General features: G+C 38.6%; 5 protein-coding genes across 5 annotated transcripts; 2 read left to right on the top strand and 3 right to left on the bottom strand.

The window, feature by feature from the left end:
* Positions 1-27: 27 nt before the first annotated feature.
* On the bottom strand, positions 28-2,080 carry LOC133712951 (tetraspanin-2). The gene is made up of 2 exons (XM_062139070.1): positions 1,410-2,080; positions 28-568 (listed from the first exon to the last, which is right to left on the bottom strand). The coding sequence occupies exons 1-2, from the start codon at positions 1,905-1,907 to the stop codon at positions 257-259; spliced, it is 810 nt and encodes a 269-aa protein (XP_061995054.1). The 5' UTR covers positions 1,908-2,080; the 3' UTR covers positions 28-256.
* Positions 2,081-2,729: 649 nt separating this feature from the next.
* On the top strand, positions 2,730-4,672 carry LOC133712920 (uncharacterized). Its single transcript, XM_062139033.1, has 2 exons — positions 2,730-3,199; positions 3,275-4,672. Exons 1-2 carry the CDS (start codon positions 3,003-3,005, stop codon positions 4,554-4,556), a joined length of 1,479 nt encoding a protein of 492 aa, XP_061995017.1. The 5' UTR covers positions 2,730-3,002; the 3' UTR covers positions 4,557-4,672.
* A 96-nt stretch (positions 4,673-4,768) lies between these two features.
* On the bottom strand, positions 4,769-6,144 carry LOC133712928 (1-aminocyclopropane-1-carboxylate oxidase 1). Its single transcript, XM_062139042.1, has 3 exons — positions 5,990-6,144; positions 5,678-5,898; positions 4,769-5,576 (listed from the first exon to the last, which is right to left on the bottom strand). Exons 1-3 carry the CDS (start codon positions 6,098-6,100, stop codon positions 4,982-4,984), a joined length of 927 nt encoding a protein of 308 aa, XP_061995026.1. The 5' UTR covers positions 6,101-6,144; the 3' UTR covers positions 4,769-4,981.
* Positions 6,145-8,119: 1,975 nt separating this feature from the next.
* On the top strand, positions 8,120-14,508 carry LOC133712913 (K(+) efflux antiporter 4-like). Its single transcript, XM_062139027.1, has 20 exons — positions 8,120-8,675; positions 8,940-8,983; positions 9,158-9,216; positions 9,346-9,424; positions 9,618-9,679; positions 9,772-9,847; positions 10,038-10,112; positions 10,565-10,636; positions 10,733-10,816; positions 11,040-11,108; positions 11,410-11,487; positions 11,617-11,705; positions 11,884-11,980; positions 12,062-12,115; positions 12,393-12,488; positions 12,906-13,094; positions 13,186-13,263; positions 13,401-13,445; positions 13,678-13,767; positions 13,893-14,508. The coding sequence occupies exons 1-20, from the start codon at positions 8,459-8,461 to the stop codon at positions 13,971-13,973; spliced, it is 1,734 nt and encodes a 577-aa protein (XP_061995011.1). The 5' UTR covers positions 8,120-8,458; the 3' UTR covers positions 13,974-14,508.
* A 7,252-nt stretch (positions 14,509-21,760) lies between these two features.
* On the bottom strand, positions 21,761-24,113 carry LOC133712905 (transcription factor MYBS3). The gene is made up of 3 exons (XM_062139019.1): positions 23,496-24,113; positions 23,119-23,315; positions 21,761-22,579 (listed from the first exon to the last, which is right to left on the bottom strand). The coding sequence occupies exons 1-3, from the start codon at positions 23,848-23,850 to the stop codon at positions 22,085-22,087; spliced, it is 1,047 nt and encodes a 348-aa protein (XP_061995003.1). The 5' UTR covers positions 23,851-24,113; the 3' UTR covers positions 21,761-22,084.

Raw genomic sequence — 24,113 nt, 5'->3', positions numbered from 1 at the left:
ATTAATCCAAGAAGCCACAAGCACCACTGAAGCAGAAGCATCTAATAGCAGAAAAAAGCTGAGGAATGAGATTCTGTTTTCAGAGTTCCACTTTCTGTCTATATATCCATCCAATTCCTAGATAAAAAATAAATAAAAAACAGGAATATGTACAGAACGCAATTGATAACAGAGACATTACACACCAAAAGGATGAGGCCCTTAGATAGGACCTAGTGACCTCGGACTTGGGCTGTGTCTGGCAACATGGCTGACGTCACACCCATCCCTGCTTGTAACGGCGGAAGAGCTCCTCCGTTTGCGCATTCTTGAAGGCGCTGCAGGCAATGACATAGACCCAGATGAGAATCACCACCGCCACGATGAGGATCACATTGGCTCTTCTCCATTCTTTTCTCAAGTTTCCTAGTAAACCAGCCCTGCAAGAGTTGCAATTGTAGCAAAGTATGTTCTGGTCATTGTTCCACAGCAAACAATCTGGATCTGCTGAAGGGTTTACTGGGTTTATCCACAGATTTGGGTTCACATAGTTGTAGCCACAAGCTGTTGGAGGTTTACAGCATCCTGACTGTGAAACAAGAACAATGTTTATGTTATAATAACAGAAGGAACAAAAAGCGAAAAGGTAAAGGAAAAATAAAAAAACCCACCAAATTTTGTCACTATATGAATCTAATGCTGGCAAGCATAGTTTGTTCTTTTTCATCTTCTTCCATTGTAATTATGGTATTTTGGTTACTTTAATTTGGTCTACCTTCCATGATCTCTATAATAATTCAGAAGCAACTGCCATCCCCAGTAGAGCAAAGTTTGTGTCTATTTTTCCATTTAATTTATGGACCACATTGAAAGGTAGATAGGGGGCATGGAGTATTGGCTCTAGACTAAAACCCAAATGGTGGGTCCTGATCACTCCTAGATTCCTATTCTTACTCCACTGCACTTGAATTACTGGAAATTTCTGGTTCTAACATCTAGTCATCTAGTTCACAATGTGGCATAAAGTCTAAAGACCTGTTTGGATGTACCAAAAGAAGAGCCTTCTATCTTCTATCAACTTCATTTGTGTAGAAAGTGTAAAAAGTTGCAATACTCCCAGTCAATATTATCTTCCCAAAGACATTAATTTTTACCATTCCAAGCAAAGAAACAGAGAGATCAAGAACTTGTTTGGAACTAAAGACCTTATAGAATTATCAACTATGAATTCACGAACTTTAGTTCCTGTTTGGATCCACCAAAAAGAAGATGCCTTTGTCCTCTAACTTTAGCACCACTACGATCCAAGTTATCAGCTTCTTTTGTGAAAAAAAAAAAAGGGTAAAAAGTTGGGTTCTTTTTCATCAAAACAACACTCACAGTCAAAATCATCTTCGAGAATATTAACTAAGAAGAAATTAATAGCTTGCCTGAAGAGGAGAGATGTGAGCCACAAAGAACTGATCAGCAGTGATGTAATTCTGAGTGAGGTTAGGACAAGCATCCGATTCAGCCAAACAGACCCTTATCTTCTGCCAGTTCCCGGAATCAGTAACGTAATCCCTAAGCCACTTAGAAAACCCGTCCAGCCGGTACTCCCGGTAAGCCCTACCCGGAACGCCGTAGCTTCCGTCGGGCCTCGTGACAGTAAAAGCAAATATAAGCACAACAAGTAGGAGGATTATGAGGGCGGCCATACAGAAGAGGTAGAGAGCAAGAAGGCCCTGTTTGTTGAAGTAGGCCCCGATGAAGCCGGCGAGGGAGACTAGGAGGATGAGGACGCCGAGGACGAAAATTGGCCACCGGAAAGAGCGGATGCACTCGTTGTCGGGCTTGTTGGCCAGCCAGATGCCGGCGGCCATTATGGGGATGGAGCAGAGGAGCGCCGTGAAGTTGAGGACTGCCGTGATTTTGTTGCTCACTCCCATGGTGGTGGTTGTGAGGTTGGTGGAGAAGGGGTTTGTGTTTTGCTTTGCTTACTTCTTAGCTTGTTTTGGTGTGAAGGAACCGTGTGGATTGGGTTTATATGCTTTGGAGCTTAGGGTGTTGGGACTTGGGAGTGAACCTATTTTTGTGTGCATTATTGGGAGGGGTTCTTACAGAGAGGTGGTAAATGTTGCGATCTTATTGGCGAGGGCATATATTCTCGTATTTTTTTTTCCAGAAAATATGAAAAGTTTTATTACAGAATAAGAAACTATGATACGGAATCTCATAAAATTGTGATAGGACTTGTAACTTGAGTAGTAAGACAAACTCTATATGGTGAAAGAGTCATCTAGATCGCTAAATCAATGCATTCGTCGTAAAGTTAGTCTCGTTCATGGAGATATAGCATTTCTTGATAATATTTTTAAATAACCTCTTTTTTTTTTTTTAGTGAAATTTTAAATAACTTCTTTAACAGGTGATGATGTGATGTTCAATAATGACATTGTAACGTAAAGTATTCATCATACTTATAACTAATCATAAATTTCAATCGATTTTGTGTTAAATGCTAAAATATCTCTTGACAACACAACAGTTTCATAATCGTTTACATGGGTGGTTATATGATTTGCAATGGTAATAATATTGTATTAGCAAGTGCTCCTCTTTCGGATCAAGCCAAATCATGATGATGATTTGAAATTTGAAATAATATGGAGTACAACCCAAACAACAAAAAGCTTGCGGATAAAGGATAGAACTTGCACAAAAAGCTCGATCCGTATCCATCTCAAATCAAAATTCTTTCATTGAAATTACATGTGAAAAGTTAAACCGGATTTGTCAAAAGGTGATTCTACCCACCGCACGTAAGCGCTTCCGACGCGTCGTGCCACGTGCGTGCCTCGTGTTCAACCCACCACGTGGCCGGGATTTCATTCGTCCTCGGTACTATCAAATCCCATCTCCCACGTTCAGAGTTGGACTCTGTTTGAGTCATCACAAAACGCACCGTTTCGCTTTCCCGCGCGTTATCGAACCCTTTAAACCCTCCCAAAACCCCCAATCCAATTCTACGGATCCTGCGGAAAATGGAGCAATGGGTCCCACTCTTCGACATCTTCCTGAACTCTCCGACGCCAGAATCGGAAGCGTCGACGTGGCTGAAGCAATCTTTCAGTGCCTCGTCGTCAACCGCCGCGCCGATCACCACTGGCTCCTTCCTCTCGTTGCTGATGAAGCCATTGGAGACAATCGATGCTTCTTCCGGAGCTCCGTCCCCGAATAGGTAATGGGCCGAACCCAAGTTCTGATTTTGATGAGTTTTGATCGGAGACTGATAGTGTGGTACTGGGTTTTACAGGGTGATGTTTATACAGACTCTGCCGAATGTGGTTCAGGCGAGGGTTTTGTCGTTTCTGGCTTTGGATCGTGAAAGGTTTAGCGGCAGGGAGTTGTGTAAATTGGCTAGAAATGTTTTGAGTTGTGATCAGGGGGTTGATTTTTGGGTCCAGAAATCTGCACGCCACCTGCTCGACGTAATGTCTGAGTCGAATTACGAGTGGATTTCCTGCTTGGGTTTGGATTCCGGGGAGGAGGAGGAGGAGGATGAGTTTGAGTCGTTGCCGGATTGGCTTAAGGTGTCGGCGGCTGAGAGTGATTCAGTGATGCCATGGCTGCCTATATCGGCTGAGGAGTTGAATTCAAGGACAGTGAGTGGTGATGATGGTGGTTCATTGAGTCAAGCTGGAGGGGATGAAGATGAGGATTTGGATATGGATGATGTTGTCGAGGAAATGAATATTGATTCTCCAAAAAGTGTTGATATTGAACCTGGAGTTAGAGAGAAGGCTATTAGTTTGAAAGAGCGGGTTGTGAGTTTTGAATCAACTTCAAAGACTGTAGGATTAGCGAATGAAATTCGTGAACTTTGCTTGGGCAAAGGAGGAGAATATTTCGCGGTTTTGGGTCTGATTGAACCTTGGTTAGCTGATGATGAGACTGCTTCAGTTCTACTTTCTCATCTGACAAGTGGAGGTGAGGAAGAGCTTACTTGGCCAAGCCAGGTTCTGTGCTCGATTGTCCTGCCCAAGTTGTTGGTTCTTGAGGAACCAGCCTCGCGTGTGCTAGTGACCGCAATAGTAGAGTACTGCAGGCTACATCAAAGGGCTGCTGAGTATGCACTGTTGTTTCCACTGATTCTCCGACAGGAAGGCATCAACAATCCTATATATGATGTGATCACAAGAGTCATCAAGGAAAGCTTGCACCCGGCTCATGTCTCATCTTTCTGTCAGAAGCTGCTGTGTGGAGAAAAAGATGAGAGGAGAGTCATTTGTCTTCCTCGCCACAGATATTTGATAACTGATAAAATGGTATGGACAGAATCATTGTTTAGCCTGCTGCAAAGCATTTTGAATCATAATATTCATTTTACACAGAGTTCTGTTGACCATATTGTTTATCAGGTTCAGCAATTGGCTGAAACATTTTCTAACTCTCTGAAATTTGGGAACTTTTTGTTATGTTTAGTCACCAAATGCTCTCCATTGTTGAAGCCTCACAAGCTTATGTTGACTAAAGTAGTTGAGCAAAACAAAACATTCTTAGCTAAATCTATATTATGTAAAATAGCTGGCTTGTAGCTTTTGTTGATTGTAACTCTTATGGACATGCTTTGTCTATCTTTGAGAATCTGCATTTGGAACATGTTAGAACTCTTTTCAAAGGCCAGTCTTTTATTATATACATATAAGTTAGTTAGGACCATTTGGATTTTCTTTAGTTTTGACCTTACAGAAACTGATTTTTTTTATTTCTTTTGGACTTTGTGTACAACAAATCAGAACCCAATTAATGAAAGAGAGATGAAGGAACATATATACTGCTTCCTCTCGAAAGGAAAAGAAATACTAGTTTTAGAAATAGTGCTTCTCTCCCTGCAAAGCCTTCTTTTCCTTTCAACAGTTTTTTATGTAGATGACATAACAACTTTATGAAAACAAAACCAAAAGTACAAACTTAAATGAAGTGAGATACAGAGATATATGTGATAGGCAGTTCGGCACTTTTAGGTATGGAAACCATTGTTCCCATTGGCCATTTGTTTCATGGATTCGAATCTGGGGCCCTTGTCATTGAACTTTGTGGTGGCATAAAGCTTCAGGTAATCTTGAAAACGGAAGCTATTGGGGTATAAGAGTTTGGGAGCTGGAGAGATAAGGGCATCTCCGGCAGGATTATAGAAGGTAGCAATGGAGAGTCGACTTCCATTCTTGTCTGCCAAGACACGGTGCAAAGTACTTTTGTACCTTCCATTACTCAGCACTTCCAGTTGGTCACCTGTGTTCACAAAGATGGTGTTGTTCTTAGACGGTGGAATTGCAACCCATTTGCCATCTTTGAAGAATTCTAGACCCGGAACTTGGTCGTCTTGGAGCAACAGTATGATCCCACCAGCATCAGTGTGCTCTCGCAATCCTCTCACACGTTCTGGCTGAGAGCACTTGGGATATTTTGCAACTTTTGTCCCAACAGAAGGACCCTTGCTACCTGAAAATGCATCCTTGATATCATCCTTCTCCAAACCAAGATTCTCACACATGAGCTCAGAGAGTTTCTCTGCCAGGTTGATCAGCTGAGCTATATACTCATTCATTGTTTTGCTGCATTTCATGCATAAAACTCAGTATACATGTTTGGACTTGCAGTGTCAGTTTATAGTTCATACGTTATGGTTCTGCTATTCTATTGATAATTGACTTACCAAAGATCCTCTGAGATGTTTGGAATTGCTTCAATGTTAGATGTGGGGCGATGCCAGACGAAAAAGGTGGTTTCCCAGTCTTTGTCAGATGTATCGTCTTTCTCTAAGCTTCTAGCTATCTCTGACTGATAAAAGCTCTCTTTCAAATTTTCCTCGTAGTGTGCATTTACCAATTGCTTCACTTTGTCCATCAGCTTTTTGTCGATTCCATGGTTCTCAATCTGCAAACATTAAGCAATATATTAGATGTGCATAAGACATCGATTTACAATTGAAAAATGAAAAAATAAAATAAAAAATGATCCACTTTACTTGAAAGAAGCCCCATTGCTCGCATGCTTGGTTCAGGAGAGCCATTGTCTTTCTCCTCTCTTCACCATTGATCTCACCAAAGTCTATGACAGGGATCTCCATTTCCTTCATTCTCTCTTGTCCTGATGTAGAAAACAGGTATATGCAATGCAGTATTTATAGGACCAGAAATTACTGTATTCATCAATATTATATTAGATGGGGTAGTTGCATATTAACCTTTTCAAAGGAGAATTGCTTGGGCCGACACATGTGATCAACTCTATGTTTTATATATATATATATATATCTTCTGATCAACAAGTCGATCAAGATACAGTAAACCCTGGTTCTGTTTCTTCACTTTTTTTCTAGAAAAACTTTCCTTGACTAAGACCCCTTTTGATTTGCCATCATCATGTGCATCCCTCACTATCGGTCTCCTTGTGTTCAAATGTGTCTGCCCACCGGTCTTTTATTATTATATGCATATTTTTGTAACAAACTTAGTCTTATCAGCTGTTGATATTTGTCAGTTTAAACAAAACCGGGGGCTGTTTGACTGTGACATACTGATGTTGAATCAATTGCCATACAAACAGGCAAAGAAAAACTGGGGGGAGAAACTTTGCCTGTGGGCGCTTAACATCTTGCATTAGTTGGATCAGAGTCGGACCATTTTCTTTGTTTTCAATACCCAGAAACTCTTTTAGCCCCGCTTCGCGATCCTGCCAAACCCTACAGTGTTTAGGAGACCTAAAACACTAACAATCTAGCTGGGATTAGACAAATAAATCGAGAAATTGTGACATACTGATGTTGAATCAATTGCCATTCGAACAAGCAAAAAAAAACTGGGGGAAGAAACTTTGCAAGTGGGCGGCTTAACATTTTGCATTAGTTGGACCATTTTCTTTGTTTTCGATACTCAAGAACTCTTTTATCCCCGCTTCACGATCCTGCCAAACCCTATAGTGTTTAGCAGACATAAAAACTCTAACATTCTAGCTGGTATTAGACAAATAAATTGGAAAACTGTTTAGTTGGTTGGTCAATCTTAGTGATTGTGCAGCAAGTCATGTGTATTGGTCTGCAGTATGATGTTCGTAGGTATATTATACTTGTATTAATTATGCGAGTAGATGGATTTGGGAAATAGATTAAGCATATTTTGTTATACACATAATTCAATGAAGTTTTGGCAAGGATCTAAGTTTAGTTTCTTGAGGACTTAGAAATCCAGAGACAGATCTGGCAGTTTAAAGAGAATCTACTGAATTGCGCCTTAAAATATATAAGGAAGATCATATCATTCCCAAGAATGCATCAAGGACAGTCCTTGCTTATTCTAAGGTGCTGGAACCCAAGCAGATACAAGTAACTTGGTCTGCTTTGGTTGAAGGGTATGTCTAGGCAAAGAGATTAGAGTACGTTAAATATTTCGTACTTGCATGGCCATATCCCTATTTGGTTCTGCTTAAATTAATACTTTTAAAACGTGAATATCTTGTGTGAATTACATTTCACCATTTTGGTATCCAAATGTTTTGAATGTAGTTGTGTAAATATTACACTCTACAATTTATTATGCAGTAAATCGCATTTTTTAAGTTTTTGTTACGATTTTTTTTCTTTCGATAAAAGCATATGAAATTTTAAAGTTGTGGGCACTCAAACTCTTATCTTCTTTGCCACAACTAAGTCATATCGCAACTTCTACAGCGAACTATTCTAGTTTTCAGTTTTATCCACTGAAGTACGTGGCCGCTTAAGACAGTGGGTTTAGATGACAACCTCACCGTGAGACAAAAATTAAATATTAAAAAATTCTCACTCTTCCACGTGTATGAATTTTGGTCACATGTGAACATAATAGAATGACTTGAATCAAACGCAAAATCTCGGAAAACAACATCATATAGAAACATTGTGACGTTTTTTTTTTTTTTGGTTAAAAACATTGTGACGTTTTGATATTTCTAAATTTTTTTTTAATTATGAGAAAAAAAAAAAAAACGATTATTTCACAAGGATTTTTCATATGTACGCTACAGTGATAGGAGTGACAGAAAACGATGCCGTATCACGAGATTAGCGCATGCAGCACCTGCCCCGGTTGCGCCACAGCGCGCGTAAAAAAGATTCGGAGAACCTGCGACTAATTTGCACCTGCATCGCCCTTCATGCGGCGTCACCACAGATCTCCTCAAGGCGAGGAAAACGCCGCTTAGCTAACCCCACTGCCACGCTCGCTTCGTGCCTCGCGGTGTACCACACGCTCATGCCCTTCGCGCGTGAGCACCTGGAATCCCACACCTTGCTTGCTTCGGAGGACAAGTTTGTCTTTTCACATAAACCGCCTCCTTTCTCCTCCGTGCCCAACTGAAAATTTTTCCCTCTCGTTCGTTCGTTCGTTCGTTCTCTCCACCTAGATAACCAAATCCAAAACGACGACGTATTACTGCGCGCCGGACAGTCTAGGCCTCTGCAATGAGGCTCCGACTCGCTCTGCTGTGTCTCTGCTTCGTCACTATTCCTCGGCTCGAATCCCCAGTCGCGGCCTCGGCCGAGTCGAACTCGGTGCTGGAGGAGGAGATCAATGCCGAGTCGGAAAACTCGTCGCTGGCGAGATCTGGTAACGACAGCTTCGCCAACATGATTGATCGGGCTCTCGAGCGCGAGTTCCCTGAGAACGAGCAAAATCAAGGTCCGAATTCTTCAATTCTTGCTTGTATTGGATTTTGAATTTCCGGCCTTAATTTGGCACTGCATTGCTTTCAATTTCATGCTTAGTTACTAGGTCTGGTTTGATTATGGAAACTTTCGATTCTTATGGTGCTGCTAAGTTTATCTTTGCAGTTTAATTCACATTATAGGTAGATTTAGTTTTCGACGAAGAAATTGGATTGTTATAAAATTTGAAGCTTTTAGTTTGTGTAGATGATTTTCTGAACTGTGTCTTCTTGTGCAGCCGCGGACTCTGGTAGCTTCAATAATAGCGTTAATGAACAGCAGGTAGGTACTCGGCTGAGCTGACATTTGTGATTTTAGAGTAACGTGCTGTTAATGCATGTGCTTGATGATTTCAAAACGAAAAAGGGAAAATGTCGATGTAACTAATGGTGTTTATCTGAGTGCTTTCGCATAATCGTCGGCCTGCATTTTATAAGATGTTGTTTTGTTTGTTAGGCGACTCTGGAGACTGTTGCTAGAGTTAAGTCCAAGAAAAATGACAGCAAGGAGGAGAAGTATGTGCTTCTATCTTGTGAACAGAAAAACAAAATATGTTTGTTGATTTCCATTATTGGAAGTGGCTGGAAATATCAAATAGTTTACATGAAGTGTGTTCGCTGACATGTTTGTGAGCCTTATGTTAGGTCATTTCAATTTCATGATGTTTTCCATCTGGAGAATGAGAATGGAGCAGAAGATATGCCTACACTAATAGATCGGAAGGTATGTCTGCTGCTTGTCATTGATTCATATCATGATTTTATTAGTGTAACGTAGAATAGCAACATAGAAAGTACGTGAATGTAGACGATTTGTATAAAGTGATGATGCCATAATAGTACACAATATTTACAACGTCTTGTGCTTGAAGTGGATACTTTTTTACATGCTTATTTTTTGTCATCCTTTTTATCAGGATAATGTTTTTATTATTTCCAATCTCAAGTCAAAGTATCCTGTGCTGCAAGTGGACTTGAGGTCAGCTTACAATTCTTTTGCCGTTGTTTCAATTGCCACTTCATATATAAGTGGCAGAAAAGGTTTGCTGATATATCCTCTTCATGTTACAGACTGATATCAGATCTGGTAGTTGTCATTGTCTCTGCAACATGTGGTGGCATTGCCTTCGCCTGTGCTGGACAACCTGTATGTCCTCTATCACAGAATTTTGCTTAGACTCTAGTGAATTCTTTTAAAGATTGGGATTTTTATTTTATTTACTTATTTATTTTGAATGGGAGGATAAGTCCTTGGCATTTGTACACAGTTTTTTCTTTGCTTCTAGATCCGCTTCTTGTCCAAAAATTTATCTCCTTTTACTTTCGAATGTTTTCAGGTCATTACTGGATACTTACTAGCAGGATCTGCCATTGGACCTGGAGGCTTGAGTTTTGTCAGTGAAATGGTCCAAGTATGTTGTCTGATTGGCTGATTCTTTTTTTTTTGCGCTTCCCCTATTGACTGCTTCTTCAGGATTATGTTTTCAGTTGTTCCATTAGCAGATTCAAAATCATGAATACTCATGTCATACTAGTTCGGTCTTTTGCCATTCAGTTTAGGTGGATCTATAATTTTCTTTTCATTCTTTGTCATTAATTTTTCAAACACTGCTTGACTTTTCATGCACAACTTCAATGCACTACATTCCAATTAAGTGCACAAATATGCGTAAAAACTGTAATAAGCTTCTTGGTATTTGGTTGATTTTCTTTGTTATCGAAAAAAATGCAAGAAAGGAAAAATATGGGTATACTTCTGTACATACACTTCACTATTAATAGTTGTCATATAATATATTCTTTATTTGCCATTATAAGGCTTCATACGTATTACTTTCATTTTCTTATTAAAACAAGCATGCAGGTTGAGACAGTGGCTCAGTTTGGAGTGATATTTCTTCTTTTTGCATTGGGCCTGGAATTCTCAGCTGCTAAGGTTGGCATGTAACCTTAGTGTTGTGGTATACATTTGCAATCTTGTTTGTCAATTAATTTAGGTCATGATACTACCCTCCCCTCTTCAAGTTTGCAGCTTCGGGTTGTTCGAGCAGTGGCTGTTTTGGGAGGTTTACTGCAGACTTTCCTATTTATGTGCTTGTGTGGAATAACAGCCTCGGTAAGTCTAGCATTTTAATCAACGCTACATATTTGATGCGGAAAGAATGCTTGAAAAAAATTATCAAGTGTGAATTCACTTGTTATCCAATTAGACTGCAAACGATCATACTTTAACCTGGAATATAAAACTAAGCAAAGATGCATTATAATTATTTATACTTCTGTCATTTTTTCCACTTCTCCCAATGTTCTAATGCTGCACAGCTGCATATTATTTCCAGTTATGTGGTGGAAGACCTTCTGAAGGGGTATTTGTTGGTGCATTTCTTTCTATGTCTTCGACAGCAGTGGTAACTATCTTTTGCACTGACATCTGTATATTTTCTTCGGTTATTACCTTTGGGAAAATGTATGATTTAATTACCTGTTCAGTTTGTAATCCTTTCAAACGGGTTGTAGTAGTCTTCCTTTTATGCTTATGGGACATTAAACTGCTTTAAAATAGTTTATATAGGAATGTACGGAGTTTTATTTTTCTTCTTATTGTATAAGAAGGGTGATGCTGATATGTAAATGGTATTTGGTAGTAGGATATATTAGATATTGAAAGGTCGACATTTTCTTGTTAATCTCATCTTTTTGGATCTGCAGGTTTTGAAATTCTTGATGGAAAGAAATAGTATTAATGCTCTTCATGGTCAAGTCACAGTTGGCACTCTTATAATGCAGGTTCATAAATTTTTCAGTTTGCAGCATATCACTAGTTCACTACTAAGCATGTGCTACTTAGTATTATAAAGAAAACTTGTAAGATTCAGACTTATGATTTCTCACTGTTTCAAAACTGTAACGTACTAGGACTGTGCTGTGGGTTTGCTATTTGCTCTGCTTCCAGTTCTTGGTGGCACTTCTGGTATTCTTCAAGGAGTAATATCCATGACCAAATCGTAAGTAAAGATGGATTAAGGCATCCCATTATAAAGGTTTATGCAATTGATGATAAATGCCCCTGTCTAATGCACAAACAACTCAACACCTTTTATCTTGTTTTCATGCATATAAATCTATATGAATTGTGCATAAGTGCCTCATGTCTCATTTCACATACTCCTTTAATTATTACAGGTTGGTGATCTTGCTTACATTTTTGGCCACATTATCAATATTATCACGTTCTTGTGTACCATGGTTCCTTAAGCTTATGATAAGCCTATCTTCTCAGGTATTGACAAGTTTTCATTTTGATCAACCTCGATGCTGTACCTTACAGATTATGTTATGGACATTTTTCTTTTATGTGCAGACTAATGAACTCTATCAATTGGCAGCTGTGGCATTCTGCTTACTTGTCGCTTGGGTTTGTCTTGTTTCCTACTTTTTACATCTACGACCTCATACATATTATTGCAGTTAATATACACAACTTATAGGATCGGACTGTTTTACTATCCTTTCAACGAGTAATTTTTTTTTTTTTTTTGTCTTTTATTTTTGTTGGTGTGTGTGTGTTTTGTGGGGGGTGGGGGGTGTGTGTCATGGTTTGATGCCTGCCCTCAAGTACCTTAGGTCTACAGCATCTATCTAATGCCTCCCTGCAGAGACAATATAATACATGCCTTCTTATCTCATTTCAGTGTAGTGATAAGCTGGGTTTAAGTCTTGAACTGGGTTCCTTTGCGGCAGGAGTGATGATATCAACAACTGATCTTGGTCAACATACACTTGAACAGGTAAGGTATTTTTGTACATATGTACTTGAGAAGTTGTGGGGTGCCTAAGTTTTTTTTTTTTTGTCTTTTTTCATGTTTTCTCCCTCTTTTCCTTTCCTTGTATGCTTCAATTTCTAGTATATGTATCACATAAGACTTTTCCTATCATTGTGATACTCATGTATTAAGACTTTCATGTTAGGAACAAGTGAATGTTTGAGAGAGCGAGAAAAGAATACAAGCTTCCAAATTGTTTCTATTAAATAATTTTTTTCTTTCTCAAAGATGAAACAGGACTAATAAATTCAGCAGCTGTAATCATGCTTGAGTTTCTAAAATATAGTGTTGAATGTACAGAAAATTGACTTTTCCTCACCGATTGTAATTTTTTAATTGAAGAGACTAATCTTGTTGCTCTTCTTTGTTTCTGTCATGCAGGTTGAGCCCATTCGCAATATGTTTGCCGCTCTTTTTCTCGCTAGCATTGGGATGTTAATAGATGTTCATTTCCTTTGGAATCATGTTGATATTTTATTAGCAGCTGTTACATTGGTAATCATCGTAAAAACTGTAGTGGTTGCTACTGTTGTCAAGGGATTTGGATACAACAACAAGACTTCCCTTCTTGTAAGATTTCAAAAACTGCTAAGAGAGCTTTATATTCATTTATTTCATACATTTTATTGACGGAGGGGGCCTTATGTTATCCCATCTGTAGGTTGGAATGTCTTTGGCACAAATCGGAGAATTTGCTTTTGTTTTACTAAGTCGCGCTTCTAATCTTCATCTGGTAGAGGTGGGTGCTTCACCTGTAAATTGCCCTTCTAAGAATTTGTTCAAATTGCAGTTAATTTTCTTACATTTCGCACTTAATCTAGGAATTAAACCTTAGCATGAGCTTACATTCTAACTGAAGTTCTGTGACTACTGCAGGGTAAACTGTATGTGTTACTTCTAGGCACAACAGCTCTTAGTCTGGTATGTTAGCTATTTATGATATATATTAAATTATGATTTGTGGCACAGTTTGCAATCAATCTTCCTTTCGCTGATACTCCTAGGGTCTACCTGTTATTGTAAATTAAACCGTTTCTATCTACTTTTGGAAATAGCCAATTCCTGTCAATTTCTTGGAAATAACCAATTCCTGTCAATTTCTTTTCAATTGCTATTTGTTGGAATTGTTGATTTTTTTATTGTAATAATGCAGGTCACTACACCATTGCTGTTCAAGATGATTCCTGCTGTTGTTCATCTTGGGGTGTTGTTGCGGTGGCTCTCCCCTGATAGCCTAAGTGAGGTAATGATCTGCACTTAAATACGTGATGAATTTTCACCGTGGGGAAATGTCCCTGTTTACAGTTGTGCATAGTTCTTGTTGGAGCAAATATTTTGAGGTATCTTAAATATGGTTTCTCCTCCCAGATTGGCTTCAAAGGAGATAGCTTTCGCTCAGATGGTGCTAAGCGTATTGCTTTCTTGGTCCAAGAATCTCATCATTTATGATGTTAAAAAAAAACAATGACCAGGAAATCGCACTATTCAGCCTTTGGAGTTATACTCTGAAGGACGGTATTTCAGAGTGCAAAGGAGGTCGACTGACTGAAATTGTGTATATAGCAAAGCTCCCCGACTGTTGCCTACTTTCCATTCATCTTACTGAAGGAGCAAGAGTGAATCATATAAATACTAATTGAGACCAAGAAAAAAAAACAGCACGGTAACTTCTCTTGTAAAATAGTGCTCATTTTGTAATGTAAATTATCTGCTTTCCCCCTTCGTCCCTTCCTGAGGTCGAAAATTTTTGTTTTGTTTTCGCTGACCTTTCTTGCTTTTGTTTCCTCTAGTAGATCAGTGTTGTTTCCAATCTATAATGTATCATGGATTCTTCCTTTGCAATAGAACCACAATTTTCTTTTTCTCTGTGTAAGGCTTATGTTTTGTTGTTTCAATAATTTGTTTGGCAAATGTATATACACTGTGATTTCTTAAGGAAACAGAGAGATGACCTCATAGAAATTACAGACATGTTTATATTTCTCTTCTCTGTTTCTCCTGTCATCAGTTCATCTCTGTATCATAGGTCCTTATATCATCAGTCACGCTTGCATTACAGCTTCCACTAGTACTGCTTGTATAATCGATCCATTTTTAATACGAGGAAAACTATTGAGCAATGATAATACAGACATTTGGAAGAACCTTGGGCTTAGAGCAACTCCAACAGTTTCCCCATATTTTGATTTTTCTCTACTTTAGGGAAAAAAGAGTCTCTTTTGCTCCAACAGATTCCCTATAACTTTCCTTATTTTAGAGAAAGTGAGGAAAGAGAAAATCAAATTCCCTATATTTACAGCAATCTCTAAAATTTTAAGGAAGAATATGGAGATTTTAGAGATTGCTGTAAAATAGGGAACCTGTTGGAGTTAGAGAAGAAAAAAATGCTAAAGCTTTAACTTTTGCTTCCCTATTATACAGAAATTATAGGGAAGCTGTTGGAGTTGCTCTAAGAGGAATCACAATAAAAAACTAGGATTTTGCGCTTGGAAAATAATGGGATTGGTTTTCTTGGCATGCCTTCTTCATCACTTGTGCATGAAGGTTTCAAAAAGTTGAAGAAAAAAAAAAAAGGATCTTTTAAGAAAATAAAGTTGGCACAAATCGGGTCAAATTTTAAGCCAAATGAAAAATTAATTTTTGTAAAAAAGTAGAGTTCTGAAGACTCTTATATATAACTTATAAGACATTTGGAAAACAACTCGGATCCATAAATAATGAATATGTAGCAACGTGATTGACGTGACGTGGTGAAGACTATCCTTTGATTAGTGTAATCTTTGATTAACACTACGCAGGTTTTAATTTAGCAGATCGACAAGTTACTATATTCATCTGTCAACAAATGTGAATAATATGAAAAACAGACAGAACTTCAAAGAAAAAGAAACTGTAATCTCACTGATAATTACAGGTAACATAAAGTACTAATAGTTGTAGGTTTCTGTACCTTAAAGAAATCCCATACAAAGTTGACCTACATATGAAAGCAAAAGTTAATTAATTAGCCATGCATAACGCACCATATTAAAGATGATCAGGGACATCGACAAAATTGAAAGAGAAAAAAAAAGCATAATCTATGTCTATTGGGGTAAACCATGTTCATTATTTTAAGTAAAGTGCAAATGACCCATGAGAAAAGATTGAAAAAAAAAATAGAGGTGTAAATGGTATTTTTAAATATATGAAGATCTCCATAAGAATTTATATACGAACGTGTGAATCAACTCGTTTTTAGAAATGAGGTGTTCTATAATTATCGGAGTATTGAAATTTTGAAGTTCAAAATTAGTGACTTAACTCATTGGGTATTGGGGGGGGGGGGGAGGGGTGGCCATACCTCAAACAAGTTACAATCTAATAGTTTTGTGTTTTAGAGTTTCAATATTTCAGAGCACTTTAAAACTTTTATTTTTAGAATTCCATGCCAACAATATTGATCTCCAATATGTATACAAAATTAAGTATAGATTAATTAATCAATTAAGGCAGCGAAAACAGATTAAAAGACTAATTAATGAGAAAAGAAATGTTATCAAAATCGTGAAATAGTGCTCCACAAAACCCGGAATCGCTTTGGTTTAGGGTTGCCACTTTTCTTCTTGTCCGGCGGCGTTGGCTCGCCTCACCTGCTCGACGCGACTGCCGGACGGGAATTTGAAAACTAGTGGTCCGGCAGGTTCTTGGATAGGGATTATGGCTCGAGTCCGGCATTGGATGGTTTTGGCGACGAGCACCGGAAGACATCTTGGGCTTCGTGGGCGGCGAGGCAACAAGGGTCGAGGGTCGATGAGGCACCTCCTGGATCTCCATGATCGGCAGCGTGGTGGAGGGGTTGGACGGTGGCAGCGACGTCCGGAATCAGGCTGCTTTGGACTGGTTTCGACGTGGTTCGGTCCGGCTTTGACCTGGGTTGAGGCAGCGAGGCTGGGACTTGCAGTGCGGCGGCGAGGCTGGAGTCAGTGGCAGTGGCGAGGGCTGGTGCCGATTGCGGTGGCGGGATCTGGTTTCGGGTGGCAGCGGTCGTCCATTGGCGACTGCAGATGGACGATGGGCCTGGGTCAAGCTTTCATTGTTGGGCCTGAGCTGGGGTCTTCTTCTTGGGCTGTTGGGCTGTGATTTTGGGCTGGGTTGTTTTGACCTAGACCCTATTTATTTTGTTTAGTCAATTTTGTTCAATAATTCCCTATTTTCATGGACATCTAGGCACTTGTGTGCATCTAGCTTTAGCTATTGGTTTTGGTCTTGTCGACTTAATTCTCAGTGTCTCTAGTTGTACACCAATTGAGGTCTCTAGGCGACTAGATTTCTGGGTAATAGTTAGGTTGGGAGGGTCGGATCCTTCTAGCGCCTCCGGCGTAGTACCAAAGGGGGCTCCTATTATGTTTCTACGTATGTCATTGTACAAGGAGTAGGCCTATTTCTATGTACCACTGTGGGTACTGCCACTAATTTCTTGTCTGTCTGATGGCAGCGGAATGGTATGTAACAGCTTATTCTGGCTTCTGAATATATTTTCTTGCTCGCGAGCACTTCAAAAAAAAAAAATGAGAAAAGAAATGTTCAAGGGCAATTTCTCCATCAGCAAAACTATAATAGTGGGTAATCCACGTTTAACTGATATAGATTGTTCACTAGCCCTTAATTACTTAGTACGCCATCTTAGTTTATTGGGTGATAATTAATAATTAAGAAGCTGATCGATGATCACCATCACGTATTCAATATACCCACATGACTGCATGAGCTACCTCATTCTTGTAGCTTGGTGTAATGGCTATGCTATAAACGAATCGAAGCTTGCGAGTATAATAATCATAATGTAAGTTTCCTCAAAAAAATAAAAAAAAATAAAAAAAAAATCATAATATAAGATTAAAAATGGGGTTTGTAATTAAGGTTTAGGTTTAGGACTTTAGGGTTTGTTGACATCTCTGGTTTTTCTTTTCATTAATAATTTGATCGGTTTTGAGTTGGATATGTTATCTTAAATTTGATATTTATTTTGACATTATTTAAGTCATTAAATAATAGTAAAGGTTAAGAGACCAATTAGCTTAATTATAATATGAATTAGCTAATTCGTAGTTCTAAAGCGTTATGTAATTACTATAAATTTTATTATCCAATTCACGTTGATGAGATGACATCATACTACATTATGTGCCTTCATGACCTAGCTCATGTCATTAGTTTATGAAATATGGGTTAAAAGAAATTGTGCTTTAGGTTTAAGCCTAAATTGATTCAAACAAGCAATGAATAAACAAGATTACCCAAGAAAGTGAACAAGGTAGCTAGTTGAAATATAGCAAATAAAAATGGTAAACAAGTTGAAGCTACCTGGAGTCATTTTGCAGCTGAACTTCCAATACAATGACATGATCAATATTATGACATATATATATATATATATATATATAGATCTGGAAATAGCTAGGGATCTTAAAGATAAATGAAACTTTGTACTCACCTGCTATAAGAAACAAAGTCCTATCCTCCACAAGATTCATGTGAACATTAATATGTGGGTTTCGATTTGGCTGAAGGTTCCAAATAATTGGACACCACAGAGATAGTTACAGGTATTAAAGAAGTCATAACAGTGTTGGTTGAAATGTCCCTGTAATTTAAAAAGTGATAATAAATATGACAGGCCGTATTTATTTATGCACACAAATAGAGACATACAGACAGAAAAGATTTAGATCTATTCTACAATATAAGTACCAATTTGTAAGCATATATTCATTTCCTTACATAGTATTAAAAAGTATAAGACTAGTTCCTTACGGATTTTCAGTTTTGACCCACTTTTCGATCATATTTTCAAATTTTAACCGTTCAGTTTTTAGGTCTTAATGTATAGATCACCTCTGCAAAATTTCAGCCAAATTGGTGATCGTTAAGGCATCCAAAACTGCAATTTACACGAACGAACCGAATCTGCCGAAATGGAACCGTTCGTGTACATTGTTGTAAATTGCAGTTTTGGATGCCTTAACGATCACAAATTTGGCTGAAATTTTGTAGAGGTGATCTATACATTAGGACTTAAAAACAGAACGGTTAATATATGAAAACATGATCGAAAAGTGGGTCAAAACCTAAAATCCGTACCTAAGAAAAACTGCGGACGTCCGCAGTGGAGAAGCGCTGTATATATATATAGAGCATTTAATAGAGTTTGATTCTCATATTCTTTTTTGAGATCTGTTTATTCTTTGTATTAGAAAAAGACGGATTTGTGAGCTTTTTGTAATTTAATCTCCGATCGAAGTCCCACTTCTACGATGTAACCCCACTTGAACTTCTAGCCAGCCCTTTTGATGGAATTGACACAAAGATACAAAATCTATAAGCTGTTAACTTTAGTAGCTAGACACGATCATGATCGATCGAAACTCCTAGAATGCGATACTGTGTTTTCTTTTGAGCTTGTGGACTAGCTTCATTTCTTCCTTATCCTAAAAGTAATATACATATATAGGTCGATGCATGTGTGAGCTGTGTTGTCACAGAACTAAGCTGATAACACTTTTGTCTTTTTAATTGATTGATCTTACATATACGTATGGATATGGATTTTCTGGAGGTCAATCCAAAACCCTAGACAGAAGAAAATTCTCCAAGATTTTGGTCCCTTGGAGATAAACTAGAACAACTCTAAAACTAAATTGCTGTCATGGAATTGAAATAGTTCATAGACTAGTTTCAGACTGTGAAATATTCAATCTTACAGAGTCTTGGGTCTTGGGAATATTTTCAGGACTTGTTATACGGCCGGCCATTAGTCCATAGTTTAATTTCTGCAATCTGAACTAGTGCAGCTTTTTATATTACATGGTATATTGGACTTAGACTTCAATTTCCTCATTGCATAATATTAATTGACTTCAGAAAGTCAAGAACTACGTTTTGTGATATAATGGACCACCCAAAAAAAATGGACCACCCAGTAAATTATATTGGTGAAGCTACACAGAAATCACTGAATGCATACTTTCTCTGCTCTTAGAACAGGGCCTAAAATACGGGTCTTGATCATTGTCCCAAATTATGATTTTTGGTCCCAATTCAGAGTTTTGTGAATGTATTTTCCATATGGTCATTTGGCATTTTCCAAAAGCCTGTAATGTCTCTATCTGGGTATTTATTCACGTACATGTACCTACCAGCAGCCTGTAACGCCTTTCACTACTGCAAAGTGTTCCCTAGCTATAAACATGAATACATGATGCTGCTTAAAAATGAGAGGTGGAATGCTCCTAAAACCTTGGTCTTCACAAACATTAGCTGGATCTTACTTCTTAATTATTGCATGCACAAACTTGTGCAGGTTGATAATCAATCAATAAAGTCTAAGACTGTATTTATGTCATAATTAAACATTGACTGAACAAATGTTTATGTTAATTCTAGTTGTCACTTGTCAGACCTGTCCATTCTTAGGAGGTGATCGACTGGTTGGTTATCCATGTTGCTTGTCATTTTGAAAAATTGCTATTGCTAGTTAGCCCGTGATTAAAATAAACCTAGTGAACAGAAACTCCAATAATGGTTGGGTATCCGATTTGAGTTTCTCGTACTAGTCATGAGGAAGATGCCATTATCCTTAGACTTTAGGCCGGTTTGGTTAGCAGGAATGTCAAAATTGGAAAATAATTTATTTTCCTTTCTAAATGGATATGGAATGGAATATATTTTGGTATTTCCATGTGGGTGCTTGGAACATTATTGGAAATTAAATTTTGAAATTAATTTTTCATTTCTATTGTAGTGTTTTTTTTTTAGGGAAACGGAGTCAGGCTCCATATAATATTTCAAACGACGTCACTGCGTCAATCTAGAGGGATTCAAAAATCTCTCATAATACAATCGAAGATCAGGTCTGCACAAAGCAGAATACAAACTGCCCAAAGCAGCCAAATTATTACTAGCCAACAAAAGAAAAACCTAAAGGAACTGCAGAAAACAAAAACAAGAGAAAAAAAACCCTAACCCTACCCTATCCCAAAGATGGAACCACTGCCTTAAGCATCTTGACGCCTAAGACCCATATGGTGTACGTCGCAACAAAACAACACAGTCACACGGTAACATCCAAGAGACAAAAATAGGGTTAGAGAAAAACTATCACTCTCCCAAAAGCCTCAAAAAGGCCTGATCCAAACAAAAAAGGAAAGAAGAGAAATGGCTGCCTAGCTAGACCACAATGAGCGGCCCAGGAAGGCGGAGGCCCAACAGTGGCCAAAGCCCAAACTCTTACCCCCCCTCCTTCCCAGATCCGGCCACCCCAAGCTTCGAGAGAGCAGCCGCCAATCACCAATCTGGTGGTCGGCCGTGAACCTCCACCCTGGCCATGGTCAAGCCTAGACCCCAACTCGTACCTCGACCTGGATCAAACAAACACACAAGCCGCCGCCTCCTCGCCGCTAATGAACAAACCCCGGAGCACCCTGTCAAAACGCCGCTCAAAAGCACAAAGCCCTAACGCAACCCCAGCTGCCGAGAAGGATCACTCCGCTCCCTCCGGTCTGCACCCTCAACCGCAGCAGCCTAAACCACCGCCGATCGGAGCCGTCTCAAACTTTCTGTCAAAATACCGATCTGGAAACAACTCCCCCGACGAAGCCAAAGGACAGCAGCGTCGCTCCTTCTTCTTGCCATCATTGTCCCGTCGCCGCCTGGTCTGGGGACCGTGAGATCGCCGCCGCCAGCAAACGAAACCCTAGGTTTCGCAAGCGAGGTCGCTCCGATATCTCCGGAGGCCTCCTCTGTTTCACAAGTGTGCTAGTTAGTTGATTTCTATTGTAGTGTTTGGTAAGTCATAAGAATGAATTATGAAATATAATTTTCAATAACACCCTTTTACTAATTAAAGTACATCAATTTATAAGGAATATTGGTGAGGGAGTATAAATTTTTAGAGGGATAATTAATGTAATTTTGTCTTTGACAATGGGAAATGGAAATAGAATACCACCCCTCACTAGGTAATTCTATTCAGGCTTTATGAGGGAGTTAATTTCCAGTCAGATCTCATTTTTTATTTCATTTCCAATCTCTAATTACAACCAAACGACACATCTGAATGGAAAATGAAATTAATTCTCATTCCATACTATGATTTCCTGCCATCCAAATGGGGCCTTAGAGATATGTTGTCTTCCGTCACTTGCTATTAATTTGATTACTGCAAATAAATTATGTCTAAAATAAAGGATTAAAGATAGAGGTCGCCAATTATTGTAACATTTAATTAACAAAACTAATACATGGTTAGCCCAAGCACCATAAATTAATATAGAGAGCTAACCAGTTAATTACTACTACCATAATGATGTCATGGATACATGATCCGTTTATTCAAGAGAAATAAGATGGATAAAGAAGAAAAAAAAAAAAACTAAGAACGTACTAACTTTATATTATAAGTAAAAGAGCCCGATGAATTAATAACATGTTCCTTGATCCTCTTCAGCTAGAGCTAGCTAGGATTCTTGGGGTAACGTACGTCAAAAATGATCTTCATGATTACTCTAATAATTCTAGGATCAAGTAACACTAATAGGTCCAATATTGAGGAGAGGACCAGATGTCGGGGATGACGACGACGACGATCTATTTTGATCCAAATCCAAAGGCCTAACAACCGGCGCAGCGAGCGTCAGCTCTAGATGATCTGGTACTACTGATGATGGTGATGGTGGTGGTGGTGGAATATTACTAGTGCTGGGTTTTGATGATGAAGCTGCATTTGAATATTTCAGCTGGGAATCGATCAACCCGTAAATCCATCCAGGCATAGCGCGATCAGGAGCACGATCATGATCATGTATACTGCCTAAAGGAGGAGTAGAACTGCTGTAGTCAGCTGGTTTTTGCTGATGAACTGATGGTTTTAGATTTTGGGCTGCTGAGGTAGTAGTAGTACTAAGTTGAAGCTGAATATTACTTTGACTTTGTGGGGTTGTTGGAATATTGTTAACACAATGAGCTTGATCGATACTACTTGGCTGGGATTGTGGATTACGGCTATTGCTCCCAAACTGTCATAAACACAATAATAGCATACAGAAAATCAATTAGTTTCCATTTAAGATTTAGGGCTAAATACTAGTTAGTACCCTGTGGTTTAGGTCCAAAATCAATTCAGTCCCTGGACTTCTAATTTCATCAAAAACACCCCTGCACTTTCAATTTTGATCTAATAGGTCCAATTCGTTAATATTTTGTTATGGGTTCAAGTTATAGTTGGATTATTTGTTGAAAAACTTTTTTTTTTTAATAGTAGGACTCACTCCTAAATTGACTATGCAGACCACCTCGACACCACATCATAAAACATAGGCCATATATGAGCCACATTAACAAGTTAAATAACTCAATTGTCAGAAAACTAACAAATTGGACCTATTAGATCAAAATTGAAAGTGCAGGGGTGTTTTTGATGAAATTAGAAGTTCAATGACTGAATTGATTTTGGACCTAAACCACAGGGTAGTAATTTGTATTTAGCCCTAAGATTTAATTAACTAAATAACTGATGATGCATATATATGAAATATAAAGTTCGTTAAGTACGTACCATATCGAAGAGGCTTGAACGACGCTTCTTCTTGGTGAGGGTTGCTTGCCTGAGAAAATACTTCTGAGCATGACTAGCAACTTGAGTTGGTGTTCTTGTGGTCACATAGTTCCTAGAGATTCCTCTCCAGTCCCCCTTCCCTAACTTCTCAAGCCCCATCAGAAATGTTCTGTGCTCCTCTTCTGTCCACGGAACTCCTAAAATAACCAAATATATTCTTTTGTCAGGTAGTCTAGCATGTTACCGACATGTATAGAAACGGGTTCATGACTACAAGGTTCTTAAATTGTTCAATAACAATGATGAAAATAACCAAAATCCAGCTATGTTACCGAACAAAACTTAAGAAAAAAGAAGATTAAGGAAAAGGTAAGTACCCTTTTTCCTGTCTTGGGCACGACATATGAGGCCATCAGAGACATAACCGATGGAGGCTTTGTGATGATCAGAATTTTCATTATCAATGGATATCCTTGAAGAAGATGGGGATGATGATGAGGCTGAAGATGTGGGCAAGCAATCCATGCTAAAGCTTTTCTTCATCATCATGTCCATGGCATTAAAAGAAGATACTGAAGATGACATATGATCATGATGATGAACTTGAACACCGAAGAGCCTGAATCCATGAGGAGTAGTACCAACAAAACCAGCAGTGGAACTGCCTCTGAAATTTGTACAGGTCCTTGAATTATGGCCCATGTTTCCACAATGTGAGCACTTTCTGCCCATTTCTGAAGAGACAATTAGCACCAATTGCTGCCTCCTTAACTAAATTATCTCAAACTGTTAACAGCCGACACCACCACAATTCCAAACCCAATGAAACTAGAGAGAGAGAGAGAGAGAGAGAGAGAGAGGAGAGAAATGGGAAAAAGTAGAGATTGATAGAGAGGTAGCTGATATGTTTGGTATTATATATGATATGATGATGGGGTGGGGTTTATGAAAATGGATGCACACCAAGAGAAGATGATTGGATGGACTTTGTTTAC

Source organism: Rosa rugosa, chromosome 1, assembly GCF_958449725.1.
Source record: "Rosa rugosa chromosome 1, drRosRugo1.1, whole genome shotgun sequence".
Taxonomy (NCBI): domain Eukaryota; kingdom Viridiplantae; phylum Streptophyta; class Magnoliopsida; order Rosales; family Rosaceae; genus Rosa; species Rosa rugosa.
The sequence above is the reverse complement of the archived record's forward strand: the minus strand, read 5'-3'. Positions and strand labels throughout refer to the sequence as shown.

Coding starts and splice junctions, on each gene's coding strand:
- LOC133712951 (XM_062139070.1), bottom strand. CDS start 1,907: ATGGGAGTGAGCAACAAAATCACGGCAGTCCTCAACTTCACGGCGCTC. Junction 569..1,409: donor CTCACATCTCTCCTCTTCAG/GCAAGCTATTAA, acceptor CTTGTTTCACAG/TCAGGATGCTGTAAACCTCC.
- LOC133712920 (XM_062139033.1), top strand. CDS start 3,003: ATGGAGCAATGGGTCCCACTCTTCGACATCTTCCTGAACTCTCCGACG. Junction 3,200..3,274: donor GGAGCTCCGTCCCCGAATAG/GTAATGGGCCGA, acceptor TGGGTTTTACAG/GGTGATGTTTATACAGACTC.
- LOC133712928 (XM_062139042.1), bottom strand. CDS start 6,100: ATGAAGGAAATGGAGATCCCTGTCATAGACTTTGGTGAGATCAATGGT. Junction 5,899..5,989: donor AGCAATGGGGCTTCTTTCAA/GTAAAGTGGATC, acceptor TAATGTTTGCAG/ATTGAGAACCATGGAATCGA. Junction 5,577..5,677: donor AACATCTCAGAGGATCTTTG/GTAAGTCAATTA, acceptor CATGAAATGCAG/CAAAACAATGAATGAGTATA.
- LOC133712913 (XM_062139027.1), top strand. CDS start 8,459: ATGAGGCTCCGACTCGCTCTGCTGTGTCTCTGCTTCGTCACTATTCCT. Junction 9,848..10,037: donor TCGCCTGTGCTGGACAACCT/GTATGTCCTCTA, acceptor GAATGTTTTCAG/GTCATTACTGGATACTTACT. Junction 13,446..13,677: donor GCACAACAGCTCTTAGTCTG/GTATGTTAGCTA, acceptor GTAATAATGCAG/GTCACTACACCATTGCTGTT.
- LOC133712905 (XM_062139019.1), bottom strand. CDS start 23,850: ATGGGCAGAAAGTGCTCACATTGTGGAAACATGGGCCATAATTCAAGG. Junction 23,316..23,495: donor TGCCCAAGACAGGAAAAAGG/GTACTTACCTTT, acceptor TGGTTATTTTAG/GAGTTCCGTGGACAGAAGAG. Junction 22,580..23,118: donor GTTCAAGCCTCTTCGATATG/GTACGTACTTAA, acceptor TGTTTATGACAG/TTTGGGAGCAATAGCCGTAA.